At 38.2% G+C, this 26,086-nt stretch overlaps 2 protein-coding genes across 2 annotated transcripts in view; one reads left to right on the plus strand and one right to left on the minus strand.

Moving 5' to 3' along the window:
• The window catches only part of LOC139729819 (DNA-directed RNA polymerase I subunit RPA1-like), a 69,333-nt gene that overhangs the window by 19,878 nt on the left and 23,369 nt on the right, over window positions 1-26,086 (minus strand). The window contains 10 exon segments of the mRNA XM_071640747.1: window positions 14,084-14,178; window positions 14,883-15,153; window positions 15,708-15,901; window positions 16,314-16,505; window positions 20,300-20,398; window positions 21,041-21,241; window positions 21,902-22,067; window positions 22,672-22,808; window positions 24,978-25,097; window positions 25,613-25,783. Of these exon segments, the coding sequence (XP_071496848.1) occupies window positions 14,084-14,178; window positions 14,883-15,153; window positions 15,708-15,901; window positions 16,314-16,505; window positions 20,300-20,398; window positions 21,041-21,241; window positions 21,902-22,067; window positions 22,672-22,808; window positions 24,978-25,097; window positions 25,613-25,783 (1,646 nt within the window).
• On the plus strand, window positions 17,230-18,633 carry LOC139729825 (uncharacterized). The gene has a single exon (XM_071640752.1). It carries the CDS (start codon window positions 17,230-17,232, stop codon window positions 18,631-18,633), a length of 1,404 nt encoding a protein of 467 aa, XP_071496853.1.

The raw sequence follows: 26,086 nt of genomic DNA on the forward strand, positions 1-26,086 counted from the left end.
TGTACAAGGTAGCTGGGAATAAAAGGGTTATAGAAATTGTAGTGCTACAAGCTGAGCTTTACTGAGCTGGGAATTAAAGGGTTATGGAATTTGTCCAAACAAATGAAAGGGTGTACAGAGTAGCTGGGAATGAAAGGGTTATAGAATTTGTCCTACCAAATGAAAGAGTGTACAAGGTAGCTGGGAATAAAAGGGTTATAGGAATTGTCCAGTCAAATGAATGGTGTACAAAGTAGCTGGGAATAAAAGGGTTATAGAAATTGTCCAGTCAAATGAATGGTGTACAAAGTAGCTGGGAATGAAAGGGTTATACAAATTGTCCAGTCAAATGAATGGTGTACAAAATAGCTGGGAATAAAAGGGTTATAGAAATTGTCCAGTCAAATGAATGGTGTACAAGGCAGCTGGGAATAAAAGGGTTATAGAAATTGTCCAGTCAAATGAATGGTGTACAAAGTAGCTGGGATTAAAAGGGTTATAGAAATTGTAGTGCTACGTGAAAGAGTCCTTACTGAGCTGGGAATTAAAGGGTTATGGAATTTGTCCAACCAAATGAAAGGGTGTACAGAGTAGCTGGGAATGAAAGGGTTATAGAATTTGTCCTACCAAATGAAAGAGTGTACAAGGTAGCTGGGAATAAAAGGGTTATAGGAATTGTCCAGTCAAATGAATGGTGTACAAGGTAGCTGGGAATTAAAGGGTTATAGAATTTGTCCTACCAAATGAAAGAGTGTACAAGGTAGCTGGGAATAAAAGGGTTATAGGAATTGTCCAGTCAAATGAATGGTGTACAAAGTAGCTGTAGCTGGGAATTAAAGGGTTATAGAATTTGTCCTACCAAATGAAAGAGTGTACAAGGTAGCTGGGAATAAAAGGGTTATAGGAATTGTCCAGTCAAATGAATGGTGTACAAAGTAGCTGGGAATAAAAGGGTTACAGAAATTGTCCAGTCAAATGAATGGTGTACAAAGTAGCTGGGAATAAAAGGGTTATAGGAATTGTAAAGTCAAATGAATGGTGAACAAAGTAGCTGGGAAAAAAAGGGTTATAGAAATTGTCCAGTCAAATGAATGGTGTACAAGGTAGCTGGGAATAAAAGGGTTATAGAAATTGTAGTGCTACGTGAAAGAGTCCTTACTGAGCTGGGAATTAAAGGGTTATGGAATTTGTCCAACCAAATGAAAGGGTGTACAGAGTAGCTGGGAATGAAAGGGTTATAGAATTTGTCCTACCAAATGAAAGAGTGTACAAGGTAGCTGGGAATAAAAGGGTTATAGGAATTGTCCAGTCAAATGAATGGTGTAGAAGGTAGCTGGGAATTAAAGGGTTATAGAATTTGTCCTACCAAATGAAAGAGTGTACAAGGTAGCTGGGAATAAAAGGGTTATAGGAATTGTCCAGTCAAATGAATGGTGTACAAGGTAGCTGGGAATAAAAGGGTTATAGAAATTGCAGTGCTACATGAAAGAGTCTTTACTGAGCTGGGAATCAAAGGGTTATAGAATTTGTCCTACCAAATGAAAGAGTGTACAAGGTAGCTGGGAATAAAAGGGTTATAGAAATTGTCCAGTCAATGAATGGTGTACAAAGTAGCTGGGAATAAAAGGGTTATAGAAATTGTCCAGTCAAATGAATGGTGTACAAAGTAGCTGGGAATAAAAGGGTTATAGAAATTGTCCAGTCAAAGGAATGGTGTACAAGGTAGCTGGGAATAAAAGGGTTATAGAAATTGTCCAGTCAAATGAATGGTGTACAAAGTAGCTGGGAATAAAAGGGTTATAGAAATTGTCCAGTCAATGAATGGTGTACAAAGTAGCTGGGAATAAAAGGGTTATAGAAATTGTCCAGTCAAATGAATGGTGTACAAAGTAGCTGGGAATAAAAGGGTTATAGAAATTGTCCAGTCAAAGGAATGGTGTACAAGGTAGCTGGGAATAAAAGGGTTATAGAAATTGTCCAGTCAAATGAATGGTGTACAAAGTAGCTGGGAATAAAAGGGTTATAGAAATTGTCCAGTCAAATGAATGGTGTACAAAGTAGCGGGGAATAAAAGGATTATAGAAATTGTCCAGTCAAATGAATGGTGTACAAAGTAGCTGGGAATAAAAGGGTTATAGAAATTGTCCAGTCAAATGAATGGTGTACAAAGTAGCTGGGAATAAAAGGGTTATAGAAATTGTCCAGTCAAATGAATGGTGTACAAAGTAGCTGGGAATAAAAGGGTTATAGAAATTGTCCAGTCAAATGAATGGTGTACAAAGTAGCTGGGAATAAAAGGGTTATAGAAATTGTCCAGTCAAATGAATGGTGTACAAAGTAGCTGGGAATAAAAGGGTTATAGAAATTGTAGTGCTACATGAAAGAGTCTCTACTGAGCTGGGAATTAAAGGGTTATAGAATTTGTCCTACCAAATGAAAGAGTGTACAAGGTAGCTGGGAATAAAAGGGTTATAGAAATTGTCCAGTCAAATGAATGGTGTACAAAGTAGCTGGGAATAAAAGGGTTATAGAAATTGTCCAGTCAAATGAATGGTGTACAAAGTAGCTGGGAATAAAAGGGTTATAGAAATTGTCCAGTCAAATGAATGGTGTACAAAGTAGCTGGGAATAAAAGGGTTATAGAAATTGTAGTGCTACATGAAAGAGTCTCTACTGAGCTGGGAATTAAAGGGTTATAGAATTTGTCCTACCAAATGAAAGAGTTTACAAGGTAGCTGGGAATAAAAGGGTTATAGAAATTGTCCAGTCAAATGAATGGTGTACAAAGTAGCTGGGAATAAAAGGGTTATAGAAATTGTCCAGTCAAATGAATGGTGTACAAGGTAGCTGGGAATAAAAGGGTTATAGAAATTGTAGTGCTACATGAAAGAGTCTTTACTGAGCTGGGAATTAAAGGGTTATAGAATTTGTCCTACCAAATGAAGGAGTGTACAAGGTAGCTGGGAATAAAAGGGTTATAGAAATTGTAGTGCTACATGAAAGAGTCTTTACTGAGCTGGGAATTAAAGGGTTATGGAATTTGTCCAAACAAATGAAAGGGTGTACAGAGTAGCTGGGAATGAAAGGGTTATACAAATTGTCCAGTCAAATGAATGGTGTACAAAGTAGCTGGGAATAAAAGGAACCTTATAGAAATTGTCCAGTCAAATGAATGGTGTACAAAGTAGCTGGGAATAAAAGGGTTATAGAAATTGTCCAGTCAAATGAATGGTGTACAAGGTAGCTGGGAATAAAAGGGTTATAGAAATTGTAGTGCTACATGAAAGAGTCTTTAGTGAGCTGGGAATTAAACGGTTATAGAATTTGTCCTACCAAATGAAAGAGTGTACAAGGTAGCTGGGAATAAAAGGGTTATAGAAATTGTCCAGTCAAATGAATGGTGTACAAGGTAGCTGGGAATAAAAGGGTTATAGAAATTGTAGTGCTACATGAAAGAGTCTCTACTGAGCTGGGAATTAAAGGGTTATAGAATTTGTCCTACCAAATGAAAGAGTGTACAAGGTAGCTGGGAATAAAAGGGTTATAGAAATTGTAGTGCTACATGAACGAGTCTTTACTGAGCTGAGAATTAAACGGTTATAGAATTTGTCCTACCAAATGAAAGAGTGTACAAGGTAGCTGGGAATAAAAGGATTATAGAAATTGTAGTGCTACATTGAACGAGTCTTTACTGAGCTGAGAATTAAAGGGTTATGGAATTTGTCCAACCAAATGAAAGGGTGTACAGAGTAGCTGGGAATGAACGGGTTATACAAATTGTCCAGTCAAATGAATGGTGTACAAGGTAGCTGGGAAAAAAAGGGTTATAGAAATTGTAGTGCTACATGAAAGTCTTTACTGAGCTTGGAATTAAATGGTTATAGAATTTGTCCTACCAAATGAAAGAGTGTACAAGGTAGCTGGGAATAAAAGGGTTATAGAAATTGTAGTGCTACATGAACGAGTCTTTACTGAGCTGAGAATTAAAGGGTTATGGAATTTGTCCAACCAAATGAAAGGGTGTACAGAGTAGCTGGGAATGAAAGGGTTATACAAATTGTCCAGTCAAATGAATGGTGTACAAAGTAGCTGGGATTAAAAGGGTTATAGAAATTGTCCAGTCAAATGAATGGTGTACAAGGTAGCTGGGAATAAAAGGGTTATAGAATTTGTCCTGCTAAATGAAAGGGTGTAAACTGAGCTGAGAATAAAAGGGTTATACAAACTTTGCTACCAAATGAAAGGGTGTACAAAGTATCTGGGAATGAAAGGGTTATAGAAATTGTCCAGTCAAATGAATGGCGTACAAAGTAGCTGGGAATAAAAGGGTTATAGAAATTGTCCAGTCAAATGAATGGTGTACAAGGTAGCTGGGAATAAAAGGGTTATAGAAATTGTAGTGCAACATGAAAGAGTCCTTACTGAGCTGGGAATTAAAGGGTTATGGAATTTGTCCTACCAAATGAAAGAGTGTACAAGGTAGCTGGTAATAAAAGGGTTATAGGAATTGTCCAGTCAAATGAATGGTGTACAAGGTAGTTGGGAATAAAAGGGTTATAGAAATTGTCCAGTCAATGAATGGTGTACAAAGTAGCTTGGAATGAAAGGGTTATAGAAATTGTCCAGTCAAATGAATGGTGTACAAAGTAGCTGGGAATAAAAGGGATATAGAAATTGTCCAGTCAAATGAATGGTGTACAAAGTAGCTGGGAATAAAAGGGTTATAGAAATTGTCCAGTCAAATGAATGGTGTACAAGGTAGCTGGGAATAAAAGGGTTATAGAAATTGCAGTGCTACATGAAAGAGTCTTTACTGAGCTGGGAATTAAAGGGTTATAGAATTTGTCCTACCAAATGAAAGAGTGTACAAGGTAGCTGGGAATGAAAGGGTTATAGAAATTGTCCAGTCAAATGAATGGTGTACAAAGTAGCTGGGAATAAAAGGGTTATAGAAATTGTCCAGTCAAATGAATGGTGTACAAGGTAGCTGGGAATAAAAGGTCTATAGAAATTGTAGTGCTACATGAAAGAGTCTTTACTGAGCTGGGAATTAAAGGGTTATAGAATTTGTCCTACCAAATGAAAGAGTGTACAAGGTAGCTGGGAATGAAAGGGTTATAGAAATTGTCCAGTCAAATGAATGGTGTACAAAGTAGCTGGGAATAAAAGGGTTATAGAAATTGTCCAGTCAAATGAATGGTGTACAAAGTAGCTGGGAATAAAAGGGTTATAGAAATTGTCCAGTCAAATGAATGGTGTACAAGGTAGCTGGGAATAAAAGGGTTATAGAAATTGTAGTGCTACATGAAAGAGTCTTTACTGAGCTGGGAATAAAACGGTTATAGAATTTGTCCTACCAAATGAAAGAGTGTACAAGGTAGCTGGAAATAAAAGGGTTATAGAAATTGTAGTGCTACATGAACGAGTCTTTACTGAGCTGAGAATTAAACGGTTATAGAATTTGTCCTACCAAATGAAAGAGTGTACAAGGTAGCTGGGAATAAAAGGGTTATAGAAATTGTAGTGCTACATGAACGAGTCTTTACTGAGCTGAGAATTAAAGGGTTATGGAATTTGTCCAACCAAATGAAAGGGTGTACAGAGTAGCTGGGAATGAACGGGTTATACAAATTGTCCAGTCAAATGAATGGTGTACAAGGTAGCTGGGAATAAAAGGGTTATAGAAATTGTAGTGCTACATGAACGAGTCTTTACTGAGCTGAGAATTAAAGGGTTATGGAATTTGTCCAACCAAATGAAAGGGTGTACAGAGTAGCTGGGAATGAACGGGTTATACAAATTGTCCAGTCAAATGAATGGTGTACAAGGTAGCTGGGAATAAAAGGGTTATAGAAATTGTAGTGCTACATGAAAGTCTTTACTGAGCTGGGAATTAAATGGTTATAGAATTTGTCCTACCAAATGAAAGAGTGTACAAGGTAGCTGGGAATAAAAGGGTTATAGAAATTGTAGTGCTACATGAACGAGTCTTTACTGAGCTGAGAATTAAAGGGTTATGGAATTTGTCCAACCAAATGAAAGGGTGTACAGAGTAGCTGGGAATGAACGGGTTATACAAATTGTCCAGTCAAATGAATGGTGTACAAGGTAGCTGGGAATAAAAGGGTTATAGAAATTGTAGTGCTACATGAAAGTCTTTACTGAGCTGGGAATTAAATGGTTATAGAATTTGTCCTACCAAATGAAAGAGTGTACAAGGTAGCTGGGAATAAAAGGGTTATAGAAATTGTAGTGCTACATGAACGAGTCTTTACTGAGCTGAGAATTAAAGGGTTATGGAATTTGTCCAACCAAATGAAAGGGTGTACAGAGTAGCTGGGAATGAACGGGTTATACAAATTGTCCAGTCAAATGAATGGTGTACAAGGTAGCTGGGAATAAAAGGGTTATAGAAATTGTAGTGCTACATGAAAGTCTTTACTGAGCTGAGAATTAAAGGGTTATGGAATTTGTCCAACCAAATGAAAGGGTGTACAGAGTAGCTGGGAATGAAAGGGTTATACAAATTGTCCAGTCAAATGAATGGTGTACAAAGTAGCAGGGATTAAAAGGGTTATTGAAACTGTCCTGCCAACTGAAAGGTTTCCCCTGTGCTGGGAATAAAAGGGGTATAGAAATTACCCTGTAACATGAAAGGGCTTGAACTGAGCTGAGAATAGAAGGATTAAAGAAAATGTCCTGCCAAATGAAAGGATGTACACTGAGCTGGGAATACAAGGGTTATAGAATTTGTCGACCAACTGAAAGGGTGTACAAAGTAGTTGGAAATAAAAGGGTTATAGAAATTGTCCAGTCAAATGAATGGTGTACAAAGTAGCTGGGTTATAAAATTTGTCTTGCAAAATAAAAGGGTCTACACGGAACTGGGAATAAAAGGGTTATAGAAATTGTCCTGCTAAATGAAAGGGTGTACACTGAGCTCGGAATAAGAGGGTTGTAGAATTTGTCCTGCTAAATGAAAGGGTGTACAATGAGCTGAGAATAAAAGGGTTATAGAAATTGTCCAGTCAAATGAATGGTGTACCAGGTAGCTGGAAATTAAAGGGTTATAGAATTTGTCCTGCTAAATGAAAGGGTGTAAACTGAGCTGAGAATAAAAGGGTTATACAAACTTTGCTACCAAATGAAAGGGTGTACAAAGTATCTGGGAATGAAAGGGTTATAGAAATTGTCCAGTCAAATGAATGGCGTACAAAGTAGCTGGGAATAAAAGGGTTATAGAAATTGTCCAGTCAAATGAATGGTGTACAAGGTAGCTGGGAATAAAAGGGATATAGAAATTGTAGTGCAACATGAAAGAGTCCTTACTGAGCTGGGAATTAAAGGGTTATGGAATTTGTCCTACCAAATGAAAGAGTGTACAAGGTAGCTGGTAATAAAAGGGTTATAGGAATTGTCCAGTCAAATGAATGGTGTACAAGGTAGCTGGGAATAAAAGGGTTATAGAAATTGTCCAGTAAATGAATGGTGTACAAAGTAGCTGGGAATGAAAGGGTTATAGAAATTGTCCAGTCAAATGAATGGTGTACAAAGTAGCTGGGAATAAAAGGGATATAGAAATTGTCCAGTCAAATGAATGGTGTACAAAGTAGCTGGGAATAAAAGGGTTATAGAAATTGTCCAGTCAAATGAATGGTGTACAAGGTAGCTGGGAATAAAAGGGTTATAGAAATTGCAGTGCTACATGAAAGAGTCTTTACTGAGCTGGGAATTAAAGGGTTATAGAATTTGTCCTACCAAATGAAAGAGTGTACAAGGTAGCTGGGAATGAAAGGGTTATAGAAATTGTCCAGTCAAATGAATGGTGTACAAAGTAGCTGGGAATAAAAGGGTTATAGAAATTGTCCAGTCAAATGATTGGTGTACAAGGCAGCTGGGAATAAAAGGGTTATAGAAATTGTCCAGTCAAATGAATGGTGTACAAAGTAGCTGGGAATAAAAGGGTTATAGAAATTGTCCAGTCAAATGAATGGTGTACAAGGTAGCTGGGAATAAAAGGGTTATAGAAATTGCAGTGCTACATGAAAGAGTCTTTACTGAGCTGGGAATTAAAGGGTTATAGAATTTGTCCTACCAAATGAAAGGGTGTACAGAGTAGCTGGGAATGAACGGGTTATACAAATTGTCCAGTCAAATGAATGGTGTACAAAGTAGCTGGGAATAAAAGGGTTATAGAAATTGTCCAGTCAAATGAATGGTGTACAAGGTAGCTGGGAATAAAAGGGTTATAGAAATTGTCCAGTCAAATGAATGGTGTACAAGGTAGCTGGGAATAAAAGGGTTATAGAAATTGTAGTGCTACATGAAAGTCTTTACTGAGCTGGGAATTAAACAGTTATAGAATTTGTCCTACCAAATGAAAGAGTGTACAAGGTAGCTGGGAATAAAAGGGTTATAGAAATTGTAGTGCTACATGAACGAGTCTTTACTGAGCTGAGAATTAAAGGGTTATAGAATTTGTCCTACCAAATGAAAGGGTGTACAGAGTAGCTGGGAATGAACGGGTTATACAAATTGTCCAGTCAAATGAATGGTGTACAAAGTAGCTGGGAATAAAAGGGTTATAGAAATTGTCCAGTCAAATGAATGGTGTACAAAGTAGCTGGGAATGAAAGGGTTATAGAAATTGTCCAGTCAAATGAATGGTGTACAAGGTAGCTGGGAATAAAAGGGTTATAGAAATTGCAGTGCTATATGAAAGAGTCTTTACTGAGCTGGGAATTAAAGGGTTATAGAATTTGTCCTACCAAATGAAAGAGTGTACAAGGTAGCTGGGAATTAAAGGGTTATACAAATTGTCCAGTCAAATGAATGGTGTACAAAGTAGCTGGGAATAAAAGGGTTATAGAAATTGTCCAGTCAAATGATTGGTGTACAAGGCAGCTGGGAATAAAAGGGTTATAGAAATTGTCCAGTCAAATGAATGGTGTACAAAGTAGCTGGGAATAAAAGGGTTATAGAAATTGTCCAGTCAAATGAATGGTGTACAAGGTAGCTGGGAATAAAAGGGTTATAGAAGTTGCAGTGCTACATGAAAGAGTCTTTACTGAGCTGGGAATTAAAGGGTTATAGAATTTGTCCTACCAAATGAAAGGGTGTACAGAGTAGCTGGGAATGAACGGGTTATACAAATTGTCCAGTCAAATGAATGGTGTACAAAGTAGCTGGGAATAAAAGGGTTATAGAAATTGTCCAGTCAAATGAATGGTGTACAAGGTAGCTGGGAATAAAAGGGTTATAGAAATTGTCCAGTCAAATGAATGGTGTACAAGGTAGCTGGGAATAAAAGGGTTATAGAATTTGTCCTACCAAATGAAAGAGTGTACAAGGTAGCTGGGAATAAAAGGGTTATAGAAATTGTAGTGCTACATGAACGAGTCTTTACTGAGCTGAGAATTAAAGGGTTATGGAATTTGTCCAACCAAATGAAAGGGTGTACAGAGTAGCTGGGAATGAAAGGGTTATACAAATTGTCCAGTCAAATGAAAGGGTGTACAAAGTAGCTGGGAATAAAAGGGTTATAGAAATTGTCCAGTCAAATGAATGGTGTACAAAGTAGCTGGGAATAAAAGGGTTATAGAAATTGTATTGCTACATGAAAGAGTCTTTACTGAACTGAGAATTAAAGGGTTATAGAATTTGTCCTACCAAATGAAGGAGTGTACAAGGTAGCTGGGAATAAAAGGGTTATAGAAATTGTAGTGCTACATGAAAGAGTCTTTACTGAGCTGGGAATTAAAGGGTTATGGAATTTGTCCAAACAAATGAAAGGGTGTACAGAGTAGCTGGGAATGAAAGGGTTATAGAAATTGTCCAGTCAAATGAATGGTGTACAAAGTAGCTGGGAATAAAAGGGTTATAGAAATTGTCCAGTCAAATGAATGGTGTACAAGGTAGCTGGGAATAAAAGGGTTATAGAAATTGTAGTGCTACATGAAAGAGTCTTTACTGAGCTGGGAATTAAAGGGTTATGGAATTTGTCCAAACAAATGAAAGGGTGTACAGAGTAGCTGGGAATGAAAGGGTTATAGAAATTGTCCAGTCAAATGAATGGTGTACAAAGTAGCTGGGAATAAAAGGGTTATAGAAATTGTCCAGTCAAATGAATGGTGTACAAGGTAGCTGGGAATAAAAGGGTTATAGAAATTGTAGTGCTACATGAAAGAGTCTTTACTGAGCTGGGAATTAAAGGGTTATAGAATTTGTCCTACCAAATGAAAGAGTGTACAAGGTAGCTGGGAATAAAAGGGTTATAGAAATTGTCCAGTCAAATGAATGGTGTACAAGGTAGCTGGGAATAAAAGGATTATAGAAATTGTCGTGCTACATGAAAGAGTCTTTACTGAGCTGGGAATTAAAGGGTTAAATAGAATTTGTTGGACCAAATGTAAGGGTGAACAGAGTAGCTGGGAATAAAAGGGTTATACAAATTGTCCAGTCAAATGAATGGTGTACAAAGTAGCTGGGAATAAAAGGGTTATAGAAATTGTCCTCCCACATGAAAGGGTCTACATTGATCTGAGAATAAAAGGGCTATTGAAACTGTCCTGCCAACTGAAAGGTTTCCCCTGTGCTGGGAATAAAAGGGGTATAGAAATTGCCCTGCAACATGAAAGGGCTTGAACTGAGCTGAGAATAGAAGGATTAAAGAAACTGTCTGACCAAATGAAAGGGTGTACACAGAGCTGGGAATAAAAGGGTTATAGAAACTGTCTGACCAAATGAAAGGGTGTACACAGAGCTGGGAATAAAAGGGTTATAGAAACTTTCCTACCAGATGAAAGGGTGTACAAAATACCTGGGAATAACAGGGTTATAGAATTTGTCCTACCAAATGAAAGAGTGTACAAGGTAGCTGGGAATAACAGGGTTATAGAAATTGTCCAGTCAAATGAATGGTGTACAAAGTAGCTGGGAATAAAAGGGTTATAGAAATCGTCCAGTCAAATGAATGGTGTACAAGGTAGCTAGGAATAAAAGGGTTATAGAAATTGTCCTGCTACATGAAAGAGTCTTTACTGAGCTGGGAATTAAACGGTTATAGAATTTGTCTTGCAAAATGGAGGGTCTACACTGAGCTGGGAGTAAAAGGGTTATAGAAACTGTCCTGCTAAATGAAAGGGTGTACACTGAGCTGAGAATAAAAAGGTTATGGAAACTGTCCTACCAAATGAAAGGGTGTACAAAGTAGCTGGGAATAAAAGGATTATAGAAATTGTCCAGTCAAATGAATGGTGTACAAGGTAGCTGGGAATAAAAGGGTTATAGAAATTGTCCAGTCAAATGAATGGTGTACAAAGTAGCTGGGAATAAAAGGGTTATAGAAATTGTCCAGTCACATGAATGGTGTACAAGGTAGCTGGGAATAAAAGGGTTATAGAATTTGTCCTTACTTATGAAAGGGTCTACACTGAGCTGGGAATAAAAGGGTTATAGAAATTGTCCAGCCACATGAAAGGGTGTAAAAATTAGCTGGCAATAAAAGGTTCCTCCTTAGCTGGGAATAAAAGGGTTATAGAAATTGCCCTTCCACTTGAAAGAGCTTGCACTGAGCTGGGAATAGAAGGATTATAGAATTGTCCTTCCAGTTGAAAGGGTCTGCACTTGGCTGGGGAAAAAAAAAGTGTTTTAGAAACTGTCCTACCAAATGAAAGGGTGTACAAAGTAGCTGGGAATAAAAGGGGTAAAGAAATTGTCCTGTACATTGAAATTGTGTACACTGAGCTGAGAATAAAAGGGATATGGATCAATCCACATGAAATCAACCAATTTTCAGACAATTTGTAATCTGACCCCCTTTGATTTTCTTTAAACTCGCCAAATGTTCCCTCAAGTGCCTTACGGAAGATTCTGAAGTATTTTGCCCCAAGCCAAGCGATTGCTAAGATACGGCCTCCCTTAGCAACCAATGCACAGTTGAACAATCAAGTTTAAATAAAATTTGTTATTTTTTAATAACTGCTGCAGCCAAGCTAGATGAGTTACATTGCTCATTTTCTGTAAATTGGAAGACTTTATGATCTTAACCCGATCCATACTGGATACTGAAATCCCCATACACTTAATACACAGGCCACCAGGTTCCCGCATAGAACGGGTTAACATGCACATGTATGTATGTTGTGAATATGGTCGTTTTAAGGCATGATGGCTATTTTTAGAATAATATCAAGGGCAAATGATATGACTTTTGATATTAATATGTAGCTCAAAGTGGAACAAATAGGGAAAACAATTTCCAATTATCAGCTATAACTCATCATTAATATCAAAATAACAAACAATTCAGAGTCTGTGTTAACACCTTATAATTTTCAGTTGTATTTTCAACGTCACTGTCATGTTAGACAAATACTTTAAACCAGATCCTCTAAATACCCATTAGAGACTACTAATAATGCAAATATAAATATGATCAGGCATTCTCTCTGAGAGAAAAGCAATTTTGAAATATGGTGTAAATCCTGTATGTTCGGAATATGCTAATATTAAGGAATTTATAGCTGTTTTCACAACAATGTCAAGTTCAAAAGATCTGGAGATGACTTGATATATTATTTGTAGCTTAAAATACAATAAAGATAGAACATCATTTGCAGTTTTCAGCTTGAAGTCACCATTAGTACTAAAGTTGTACACAACTAAAAATCCATGTAAACACACTTTAACACCATTATGGTCACAGAAAATTGCCCTATCTATTGGTTTTTTTGTTATTTGCAGCTGCATTTTTAAGGCCATTGCCAATAAGACAAAAAGTTTTGTGATGTATATAAACATTTTGGTACAAAAGTTTCTAAGTTACCCATGAAAATATTGGTACTGTAAAAATGGATATTTTCGCGCTACTAGTTTTTCACTCTTGGCCAGATGAGAAGTGTTTCCTGTGTTTTTAATTCAGCGGAATCAAGACATCAACCACTGGAACATATGGCATGCAAAAATATTAATGTGCTTTTATTTTCGCGCTAGTTTCTGGTTGCGCGTAATGCGCGAAAATTTCAACACCGCAAAAATTTCCACTTTTACAGTAAATGTCTTTCAATGCACAAAATATGGTGTCGCTCCTCGATGGAACTAGCGGTGACTTGTGACCTTGAACTTGGAATAAAAAAAAAAATCCAACTTTGAGGGCGCCCTAAAAGTAACAATATATACTTTTTGACGATTTTTGGTTGGTCTCTAGAGCAAGTGAGAGTCTTTAAATATGCATAATATTGGGTTCTGAGCTAATTGAATTTTGAAGTTATCAGCTTCGAAACATGCACCCAAAAACATTAACTTTGACGCTCAACACCATTTTTCGGTGACCTCTTGTGCAATAACGGATAGTCAGATCCGCACCATAACACATTATGCATCTTAAGATCATAAAGTCCTTCCAATTTACAGAAAATGAGCAATGTAACTATCTAACTTGGCTGTAGCAGACAATCAAACATAACAAAATTTTGTTTAAACTCGATTGTTCGACCGTGCATAGGTTGCTAGGGGAGGCCTTAGTGTAGACCCTTGCATGTGGCAGGGTAATTTCTGTAACCCTTTTACTCTTTGCTCAGTGAAGACTCTTTCATTAAGTAGGACAGTTTCTATAACCCTTTTATTCCCTGTTCAGGGTAGACCTTTTCATTTGCCGATACATTTTCTATAACCCTTTTTATTTTTCCAGCTCTCTGTAAACTTTCATTATACCCTGCATACATGAAGTGTATAACAGGGTATATAAGAATCAAGTTTTTAGGTTATTTAGAAGCCAACATTTTAAAGAAAACCTGTTTTATGACAGCCATTTTGGAAAAATCCAAGATGGCGGCTTTATAGGTATCGGGGCAAATGGAAACATTGTTTTCCTGATGTCTGATACAATAAGCTTTATAAAAAATGTATAATTTTGATACTCTCTCTCTCTCTCTCAAAAAAAAAAAAAAAAATGCAGCAAAATAACATAAGGAGCCTGACTACTATCCTCACTTCAAATTCAAACATTGACAATAAAAAGTTAACTGACTGCTTGTTCAGACACATATTGATAGATGACTAACACAGACAGAAACTGTAAGTAAATGACCCCCACTGGACTCACCGTAATCTTGGAATACCCAGAGTAACGTTCATATCTCCACGGCCAGCAAAGTGGAAAGTATTCAGGGTCATCTGTGTGGATGGCTCTCCAATGGACTAGAAGACAGACAACAATTTGGCAGAAGAACATCATACAAATTGCTGATATATGAGCAAAATAATAAGTTCTGGATGACGCTGTTCCACGATACTTTGTGAAGAATCAGAATCCATGATGAGCAAATGTAGTTCTTGCCTTTGGAACTAGATACACTCTTTCTAAATTTATAATAATTAACTGTAACAAGAAACACCAGAAACTATAACTCATACTTCTGATTATTTCTGTTTGTTCTTTGACTTTTAAAAATAATTTTTTATGTATTATCATGAGTTGACTTAGTGATGCGTGAAAAAATTGTGAGAATTGGTAAGTATCTCACCAGATTTTACTTTCATGCAACACATCATGTAACAATCACTCTGTGCTGCTTACTTCTGATAGAGCACTTGCAGTGTGCCATAGTATCTTAATCTTATTGTTTTGCTGGCATGTACCAGCAATGTAACAAATATCAGAGACAATAATAGGAGGACACAAATAGCAAAGACACAGTACACAAATACCACTCACCAACTCAAATATACAAACATATACTCCCATACGATGAACAAACTAAACTACACATAATGTTAAAACACCCTAACTTACGTGTATATAAGCACGCATGATCAAAAACACACAAAGCATTAATACAGAGAGCATGTGAACCACTTGCCAAAACGGACACACACATACACACATTCACTGCCTCTCCTACCTGAGCTGCTAGTAATCCCACTGCCTCCCCAGGCTCACACAGGGCTCTCTGATACTTGGTGTACATCAGCTTCCTGAGTCTCTGCTCCTCATCACTCTCTTCTCCCTTGCTCCCCATGGAGTCATCTCTCCCTCCATCTCTCCCTGGTACCTTGGAGTCCAGGTAGTCTTGAATCAAGGCCTCCAGTCTCTCAGAGATTGCTCCAAGCTGGCGGTCAGGACGCATCTGGCAGCTGACAGGGTCTGGACAGCTCGATGTCTTCTTCTCATACCTACCCAGTATCAACATATCAATGATTGATAATAATCAAAAGGTCAAAAATGAAAATGAACTATCTAAGCCTGTCAAGTCTGATAACTGATAAACCATGTTGGGAAATCACTAAGTAAGGTGAACAATACAGGGTCTATATGATCCAGCCTTTGTTTGTTTAACAATCAATGTACAGTGTTTTATTCTTACAATTCAGGATTCATTTGTGACACTTAAAATGCATTACACTAATCAATTTTTTCTCTTCAGTTACATCAGATAGAGTTGTACCATCATTAGCATAGGTAATAATCATTCAACTATCACTTCTTCAAGTCCAAATTTGGCTATCATCTTTGGAGATCCCTTGCAAAATAACAAAAATATGAATAATCATTCATTTAAATGGCTGTCTTACACTTCAATTTGTATACGACAATGCGATAAATGGAAGTGAAAAATATCAGGATGTAATTTTTTTTCTTCTTGAAATTCTCTCTTACGGATTGGAGTCTTTCCTGTAATTCGGTATTCAATTGGGACCTTCAAAGATAAGAAATGAGAATGACCAACCTTTGCTTGTCTGTCTCCTTCCTCCATTTCTTGATGACCTTTGACCTGGCCTTGATGTAGGCCTTCTGGATGTTAGTCTCCTCAGCTTGTACCTCATCCAGGATGGATGAATACTCTTTGTGGCAGAACTCAAGGAATGGTGACCGTCTGGCTGCCTTGTTCTGATCAGCATGTTTCCTCTGCCATCTCTTGATCTGAAAGCAATTGTACATTGACAATAAACATTCTTAAAACTTTGCTGCGATAAAGCTGGCCATATGAACACTGAGAAAATACAGCATTCTTTCATTTACTTTAAGTACTTTCTTTTCCACATTAATCTTTCTCAGCAAATTATACAGCAAAGTAAACAATGACAAGATAACAGTTCTACAGTAATCATTTCAACAATCATCATCAAGACCTATCCCTGAGAAAAGAAAAGGTACAAAAATTATTCTGACTTAAAAGTCTAATATGAACACACACAGTCCATTCTGATGCCCAAAGCTTTCTACAATGACAGATTTCTTTTGGATAGCATGTGTGACATACACAGGAAGTAGGATCCACACAGGATCTTTTAACAAGGAGGAAGAGGATAAATATATCACATCCATCAATCACCTTCCTAAAGAGCTTCTCAGCCCTACTAGGATCATCCTGAGAAGCACCATCTATCTTCCTTGCATTCATCCCCATCTCTTCATTGTCAAGGAGAAATGAAAACTGCTGTTTCTGGAGGAACGGTGTCCGTGGGATGTCTAGTCCATCCTCACCATACTGGAACTGGATCACACTGCTGTCACTGTCTCTTACCTGTCATTGGAGAAATCAGTGACACACAATGTTAAGATGGACATGGAATGGCGAGTGTTTGGTTCTACGTAACAGCTTATCCCTTCAGATAATTAATACTGACATAATTCTCATTTTTGAGCATTTACCGAAAGTCTGTGATCCCATGACGCTCGTTTATTTCTTTTTTCAATCTGAAAAGACGGCTGGATAGCTCATATTATATCCCTCACAAAATGCATCTCGTCCTCTGATTGGTCGAGAGCACTGTAAACAACAAAACATAATTCTACCATACAAGTGCGCGAAAAAGACTATACTCCCTAGGGAAATGGTAAAAACTATACCACGCTGGTGAAATACGCGCCTTTTTTGCTTCGCGTCGCGACGCGAAATTTTGTACGTGTAAATGAATGGGTATCGCAACACCTTCACTCTGCGAGAGATTTCATGTACAAATGAATGGGTATCGCAGCACCTTCTGTTCGCAAGAGACTCATGTAGAAATGTATGGGTATTGCGGCGCCAGCGCCTCGCGAGAGGTTTCATGTAAAAATGAATGGGTATCGGCCACGTATCGGTGCCTACGCTTTCCGAGAATGAAAGGTCAATTCTTACACACAAATGAATGAGTTTCGCACACCGCGCGCAGACGATGCAAACCGTACAGTAGTATGCGTTAAGCGCGTGGGAAAAAATTCCTCGGTGATCGGTCAACCGCGAAGTGTAAACAAGCGATAAAAACATGGATGCCTCCAGTTCTCGAGAGAGCTTGGTTGGAAACGCAGATCAACCTAGATTTGATCTTTTAACGGAGGATGAATTGCAAGAGTTCATCAATTCAAGCGATAGTGCAAATACTAAGAAGCAGATCAGATATGGTGTCTCCGTTTTTACGGACTTTTGCCAGCAGATCAAGACAGACTTTGAAAATGTCACCAACCCTGAGCTGGATGTGTTGTTGTCCAAATTCTATGCCGGGGCACGTAACAAGAAGGGAGCTCACTACTCGGCAAAATCGATGCAAGGAATCCGATTTGCATTGCAGCGCCATTTTATGGTAAGCCGGAATATCGACATCATCAAGGCAAAAGAGTTTTCTCTCTCAAACAAAACATTTAAGGCATTGCTAGGAAAGTTGAAAGCATGTGGAAAGGGGAGCGTGAAACATCATCCCCCGATCTCTGCCAAAGACATGACACTCATCCAGGCAAGTCTGGATCTCAATACAGCGAAAGGGTTGCAAGACAAGGTATTTCTTGATGTAATGCTCCACTTTGCCAATCGTGGAATGGAAAACCTTCGTGCAATGAAACCAGAAGATTTTATTCTGCACCAGCAAGGAAATAATGATGAATTCTTCACCCTTCGAGACATGAGGACAAAAAACCATCAGGATGATGATGCCGAGAGTCAAAAAGGACAAATGCACTCATTGCCAGGAAATCCTCGATGTCCAGTCACAAACCTGAAAAGGTATTTGTCCAAACTCAATCCCAAATGTTCCTGCATGTGGCAGAGGCCAAGAGAGAGAGTTACTGAGGAAGAAGTGGTATGGTATGCAAATGTACCCCTAGGCAAAAACACGTTGGCAACCATGACCAAAATGCTCAGTGAAAAGGCTGGATGTTCAAAGTCGTACACTAACCACTCTCTCCGCGCAACCTGCGTAACACTCCTTGACCATGCTGGGTATGCATCCAGGGACATTATGACTGTTTCAGGTCATCGCTCGGAGACTTCAATCAAGAACTATGTTCGTACAAGTGAGGATTTGAAAAGGAAAATGTCTGACACAATTTCCGCAAATATCAATGCTGGCATGGCTGATCTAGAAGAGGTGCTACCTGACGATGTTTTGGAAAAAAACGTCCACAGCAATGCTCCTCATCCTTCTACAGCAACCACTGATCCCATCAATGATGACACAGATCTTGTGATCTTCACAGACAGTCAACTGGAATCCATAGAAGGTGTAGTGATGAATGAACTTCCAAATACCGTCCCATTGCACGACATCACTAATTTCAGCAGTGTAGAAACAGCTACAACATCAGGCTACGCCATGAATATGAACATGGTGAATAGTGTTCAGCCACAGTACAATTTCCATGGCTGTACTGTGAACATTTACAACGTCTCCAACTAAAAACACTCGGAATGTGTATAAAGTGTACATAGAAATTCTAACGTTACAGTTCTATCTCTCCTTGCACTGAAGTTACAGTTACTTTTCATCTGTTTGATTTTGAAAAATTCGGACATTGTCAGAGGAGAAAACTTTCTTGACGAGTTGGAATTAACCGTTGGACGTATTGAAGTCGTTCTCATTTTTTGGATATTGATCTCTTTGGATTTGGTCTCGTTTGTTGCGACGTTGCAGACCTGAGTTTGGCTGATGGTGAGTAAAATTCCATCTCTAACGGTTAAACTCTAGGACTACAAAAAACTATTTGCTGTTAAAATATCGGTAGGTTTTTCCACACAGAATAGAGAGTCCATGGTGTAACTAACCTTAAACTGTTACTGAGTGTTATTAGAGACCTTTCTAGTGACTGTAATTACCAGATCTAACGTTAGCTGTAGATACCGACAGCTACTGAACTAAAGCTAGCTAGCCAATCATGCTCCTACCTAGTTTCTGCTGGCTGTGTAAACGTGTTAGTAGTAGCGCTAATAAATCGGCAATCGCTCTGAAAAGAGCGATACGCTTCCCAATGGCGAACCCCTTATTAATCTGTTAAAACAAAACAAAACAAAACGAAACAAAATGTTTGAATCTAGGCCCTATTCTATTTCTATTTCTAGTGTTTCATTTCGACACTCGTCGAGGTCGTTACGATGCTATTAACTGAATTATTATGGGAGGTCTACACTGAAGCTTGCAATTAGAATTTATACTCAAATGTACATTATATTATACTCACATTTTAGGAGGGAATGGTAGTCCACATTCATGTAAAGACAGCGAGAAAACGACAGAAATTTAGTCGCACTATTATAAATTCCTGGTGCTGTGCAGCTGGCTACTACCCACGTAACGTTGTACACCTACGAACCACAGTGTGTGACACTGCAGTGGCATGGCCGCCGCATGTTTACTAGCTGTGCTGAGCTAGCTCTGCGCGCGCGAATAAGCGCGCAGTTAGTTGTCTCTTGAACAGAAAATACGCGCTGGCGATCATCCCATTCCAAGCATGATTAATCTAATGTGAATGATTCATCGAAAAGAATGAAGCTAGAAGGACGCCCTGAAGGATAAATTACAGAATACATGCAGTAAATAAGGCTTCAATTCATTGGGAGGGATATAAAACAAATATACCAGGCCTTTATTCGAGGCACCGGTTGAAACTATGCGCATTCGGTGACTTCAATAAGCACTATTTTCTTCGGGGCTGCACCCCTCAGAAAATAGTGCTTATTGAAGTCACCTCATGCGCATAGTTTCAACCAGAGCCTCTCGGGCCTGGTATATTTGTATATTCACCCGCACTAGCTGGTCCTCCATGGGGTTTAGTTGGATGTGAGGTGGGACCACTTCACTAATGCTTTTCAGCAAATGAAAAATCCCCACTGGACTGGGACTAGTGTGTCCAGTATTGTTAGTTCTAGTAAGACTTTCTGTTCACTTCAGATTACTTCCAGGACTCTATTGATAAATTTTCTGGTTTGAGATAAACTAGGGTAAACATGAATATCCACGTAAAGTAATCATTTGTGATGCATATGACTCCTATACACTTGTCAAGATGACGAAAGTGAAAAATGATCTAAGGTCATGAGAATGGTTAAAGGTCACAATAAATACTCACAGTGAGGTCATAGTTGACAACCAGCCCCTCGAGATGTTTAATGATGCACCGCTGGAGATATCCACTGCGACTGGTTTTCACGGCAGTATCCACTAGACCCTGTGTTGATACAATACAATGTAAATCATCTTATACTATCTACTGTATTTGTATATAGTTGCTTCTTTGAAGTTTGAATTGTATTTGCTTTTTATTTTGAATCAAATTACATGGATTGCACTATATTGTTCTGGCAGACTTTCATATCAAGTACCATACAGCTGTAACTGGTAAGGTCTCACAAAAGTTTTTACTATAAAGCACACTTTGTCACCTCTTTATCATCTTCAAACAAGTACATTCACTTTGCTGGAAACTGCTCAAATCTTGCAGAAATAACAACAATGAACAATGGAAATTAAACTACACTGCAGTCCATTTCATTTTTTTTTTTTTTTGAGTGCAGAGAATTAATCCATGTACCTAGCTATAAAACAGGACTATGAAACTTTGATTGGTTCCATGCAGAGCAATCCCTTGCCTTTTCTCTCATCTAAACAGTTTTAAATTATGTTTGCTGCTTGGCTGTTAAAATAAAAGAGAACAACAACATGATGTTTTACTTTCCATTTACATTCTTAGCTTTTCTTTCATGCTTCAAATGCCTATTATCATTATACAAGGAATGATATTGCTTTGGTGGTATTCCAGTAAGGGTTAAAGTAGAATATAATCAAGGAAAAGAGATATGACTACGCTCACCTCCCTGCCAGCCATACAGTGGAAGAAGTACTCCTGGGGTTTGATACCTGTCAAGAAACGTCCATCAACAAAGCCCCCTGCCCTAGGGGTGGTGTCATAAGGCAGAAAGGAGGGAAGGGAACGCCCACTGATCATCAGAGGGGGGCGCCTCCCTTCTAGCTCTATCTGACCCAAGAGACAAGAGATCTGAAGACAATTCACCTATAAATAAAGAGAACATACACAACTTTCTATGAGAAGATGGGTTTCAACAAAAGCATTAACTGCTATAAAAGATGGAGAAACATAAAATCAAAACTAACAGGCAATCATCATGTCATATTGGCAGCAAGTACTTACTTACTACACACAACTTACAAAATACTAACATTTTATCATTATGCATCTGATAACAATATAAAAAATCAAGGATCATCACTATACCATTATTCTCTCTTATACCATCATTGTTTTGAGAATGTTCAATCATTTTAATCATCATCGTAATATATAATCTTCCTTGTTACTGAGAACCATCATTGCCAACCTAATATCATAACCACCACATTGATCATGTCATTATGCATTATGTGTACCTTATCACCATGAACAGCAGCATACTTTGCATCTTCATTAATATGATGATCAGTTCTTTATCGTCATCTGAGTGTCATTAGTTATCCATGTAAATTATTATTCCTTTCATGATACTTGTAAGTGTCCATAGTACCAGAAATATAATATGTAACCATCATCATCATTGTAATGCTTATCATTGCATAAAATATCGCTAATCATTTTCATCATAACAGTTATCTTTATCACCATTGTCATTATCAATCCATCACTGCCAAGTGTAATTAAAATCCATGCATTTCTCACCATTGATCCTTTGGCTCCAGACAGGACCACCAGCTGCAGGTTGTTTTCAGGGAACTGCTTCAGGAGTCCACTGCCCAGACAGGTGCTGCTGACCTGGTTGCTATAGAGATCTGTCTTAGTCTTCATCTGGAGGTCAATCTCCTTCATGTCAGCACCATCTGGCTTTCTGCAGTGTTACATGCACAGAGCAACAGCATTGGATAGCCACTTCTGATTCATTCTAGGTGCAAGAATTCACCTTACATCCAATGTAATGTAACTGGCAATTCAGAGCTACCATACAACAGCTAGAAGCCATAACATGACATTATCACACAACGGTGATGACAAACATAAGGCAATTATAGGCTGCTTCTCAAAAGTCATGAAAAATTGAATTGGCGATTACTCAATACCTGGTTTGTCACCAGAACTACAACTGTGAGTAAACTTCTCAGAATCTCTGAAAATGCATTCACACAATCAACAATGTTTACTGAATGCACCTGTTTTATGATGATTTGATGCTTTGTGATGAGATTTCACTTTTATGAGTGAATAAGTTCAAGGAAGAAAAGATTATGACAGTCCATGATTTTAGGACTTTATCTTATCATAATCCTATTAGATAGATGGACAACCCACTCTTGCAAACAACGTCACTGCCCCACATGAAGGCTACTGTGGAATATGATTAAGATAACTACTTAACTTTATGCACTGATGGTTAGTTTTTAAGTATGGATGTAAATCTGTGAAAAAAGATAGAAAGAGTTTGAATGCATTCAGACCTGTGAGCGTCTTCGTAGCTCTGTGTCAACACGACTTCCTCTTCCATGCTATCACCGCTCACTCCTAGCGCCTTAGCAACTGCCTCCGTCCCACATCCTTTGGCCTCCTCAAGGATCTTGTGCCGCTTTTTGTCAGCCTACAAAAAGAATAGAAAGTTAATTATGACATCTTTCTGCAGAGATATGATAATGCTCGTATATTCTTTATAATCTGTTTTTAAGACATAACATTCACAGTTACATCAAAACTTATTTGCAACATTTTCCTCATTACTCTTCCTTCCAAATAGTCAGGAAAAAACAAAAATCACAGACATTATATCAATCAGAAGTTTTGATTTTGCTTGTACATTTTCTCCCATCTTGTTTTTTTTTTTCTGTGAAAGCTCTGCTCACACAAACTCCACTACAGACTCACAGATCTACTGACAAGCAAACAAACAGAACATATCAAATCATTTCATTTCATTTTGCTCAAGATCTTGTTGACTAATACAAATGTTGTCATGCTATATCTGGTCAACTGCCCATATAATATAACACTACTCTGAGAGCACTTTTTGTGGTCATATAGTCATAAGTCATAGTCATATAGTCATAAAGTTTATATGACACATGTTCTACACCTAGTACAGTTGGTACTATTCAGAGAACTAAAATGGCATCTACAGAGGAAGCAAGGAAAAGAAATGATGAAATATCTAAAATGACTACATCATATGCAATTTCTGTACACATCACGGGTGCATCTAGATTGTGAATGTTATTTTATGGCAGAAGGCGGTACTCTTTTGCAGCATGTGAAAATCTTTTACTACTACATATCCTCAAAGAGAGGTCTACGAAATTAAATGAAATCACTTTGACACAACAAAAGAGCTCAGGAGATATAAAGAGCAGGATTTCAATCCAACAAGGAATACTAAAGTTTGTTGAACTTTATCCTGCATGAAAATACATTTAACCTGTAGAATGAAATAAGACTTTCATGAAACAGATGCCATGTCAACATATCTAACTACTAGCTTGTGGATAGGTTTGATGCCTGTCAGTCCTGAATTACTTCCATCATCGATTCGTGTAAATGCATCAACTAGTTGTTTGTTAAATATGTCATCAACACAAGGTAGATTTCTGAAAGTCAGGTGGTACCACACTCTGCACATCTGGCCATCTATTGTTTGTAAGTTTGATTGACAGTCAAGTATTGATTTTTTTCCTTTGTGTTTTTCACCTTGCCAAACATGAAATGCACACTTTTCCTCTATTTGTTTGGAATGTCATTGATTAGTGAGTTGGCATAAAGGAGTGTTATTCACTCAGAACACCTGTGACTGGCACGTCATTGTTCTCTGTTTACCCAACATAACAAGTTCATTCAACTTTCAGCTGTTCATTGTATATTGTACATAGCATAAAACTTTAACACTTACCTTGTTGCCTCAGCGTTTTTGTTTTTTGTTTTATCATAGAGATAGTTATGAATACAGTAAATAGGTCAGATTATGGTTAAAAAAGACAACCCATTTTATTTATACGTGGAAGTGTGAAACATGCATTGCTTGTGATATTAGCCGGGTTCACACGTACACCAATTAGCAGGATACAAATCTCGAGATTTGCATCGCGATCGTCATCCCGAGTTTTTTGCACGTGTGGACAGAAAAAACCCGAAAATTAGCGGGATAAGCATCGCGATGCTAATCCCAAGAAATCTTGCGCTGGTTCGTCAATTAGCGGGATAATTGGCCCCGCGCTGGTACGTGTGAACGGTCAAGATTAGAATCTCGCGTTTTTATATCCCATCATGCAATGCGCACATCACAACAGCGAGGCCTCTGCGACGGACAAAGGGAAGTGCGCGCAGGCAGTGATAGAGAAGGGCGCTGTGTGACCCAGTTTGCAGGCTTTGCTGTTATCTCTATCGGCAATTAGCGGGATATTTTGGTACGTGTGGACGCTCGCCAAATTAGCGGGATACCGATCGCGATCGCTATCCCGCTAATTTGGTTCGTGTGGACGCTCGCAAAAAAACTCGAGATGTGGATCGCAATCATCATCCCGCTATTTTGTACGTGTGGTCCCCGCTATTGGGACAAGAACTACCTAAACAATGCTTAAAAAAACAATGTGCAATGTGTGCAAATGGCCTTATACACAAAACTCATCTCCATTTTGCAGAAAAACAAAGTGGAGGTATGAAAGCGAAGGGAAGAACAGCTAAATACCATATCTTCTCTCCAAACAAAGAAAAGAATACATAAATGATATCACAATGTGAGGTACAAGCAAATGAGCTCACAAACCTTCAAGGTGACAATAATATCCTCAGGTCCCAAGGTGAAGCCAGTGTGCTGCTGTAGGAAAGTGGTGAACAGTCGTCCAAAATGACTTAGCAACTTGCCTGCAACTTGCCCACCATACAACTGAAAACAAGAGAATAGCATATACTTCACTATTGAAATTGTCCTAAACAAAGTCATTACAAAAGCAACCACAACATCCACTCTCAAAGTGCTCCTGGACAGAAGTACAGAAGTTCTATGGTTGCATGAAGCATGACCTGCTATTACTCAGACCTGGCAATATACATGTGAAGATGTCACTTTTAATACTGCACTTATGCTTCAATGTTATGATTTTATTTTCCAAGTCAAACTTCATCTTAGATTGGAATAGTAATATAACAGTAGGTGATAAGAATAGACATGATCACACGATAATGTACCATTGGTAACGACGAGCATTCTCTCATGAGTTGAACAGTCTGGGATGTTATTCCACTGGAACACATTTGGTGAGTAAACAAATTTCAAATGATGCAAACAGATAGAACAATGACACTTCGTGTGAGCTGTTGAAATGTCCACTCATGCATCTTCTGGAAAATTCCACTCAAGATTTTTGATCCCAATGGAGCTAGGACACTTCAAACACTTACCTCATAAATGCAGTGGACAAGTCCATAGGGTGTCGGTCCATAGTTCCCTTTGTCCAGCACTCCACAGAGTAACTCGCCATCTCGGACCACAACCTCGGCCTCGGACATGCTATTCCCCTCCAGAGGGCTCCCTCCAGCTTTAGGGATGCGAGGCTTATGTTTACTCCATGACTGGCAAAACAGCAATGTGCAGCAGACAGAGGGTTAGGACGAAAATGTTTAGTTCTCTTCATAATACCCCACAATAAATTCCTAGCTGTTTTGATTAGTTGCAAGTCAGGAATGTTTAATTTTGAAATTGTAGAACTATAATCCTACTGAATTCATATTTGTTAGATGCTGATGACTGAATCTCGTATCAACTACCTGAAATGTACATGCACGGGGTAGCAGCTCATCTCTTCTGATCAGCACAGGTTCCTACACTGCATAAAGTGCAAATGGGTATCATAAAAGCAAGAACTTTGTTTTTTA

The sequence above is a fragment of the Diadema antillarum genome, unplaced genomic scaffold (genome assembly GCF_040938485.1).
Source record: "Diadema antillarum isolate AM-2024a unplaced genomic scaffold, OU_Dant_1.0 seq00000264_RagTag, whole genome shotgun sequence".
NCBI classification, from domain to species: domain Eukaryota; kingdom Metazoa; phylum Echinodermata; class Echinoidea; order Diadematoida; family Diadematidae; genus Diadema; species Diadema antillarum.

Excerpts from the sequence above, each read along its gene's own strand:
- LOC139729825 (XM_071640752.1), top strand. The coding sequence starts at position 17,230 with ATGGATGCCTCCAGTTCTCGAGAGAGCTTGGTTGGAAACGCAGATCAA.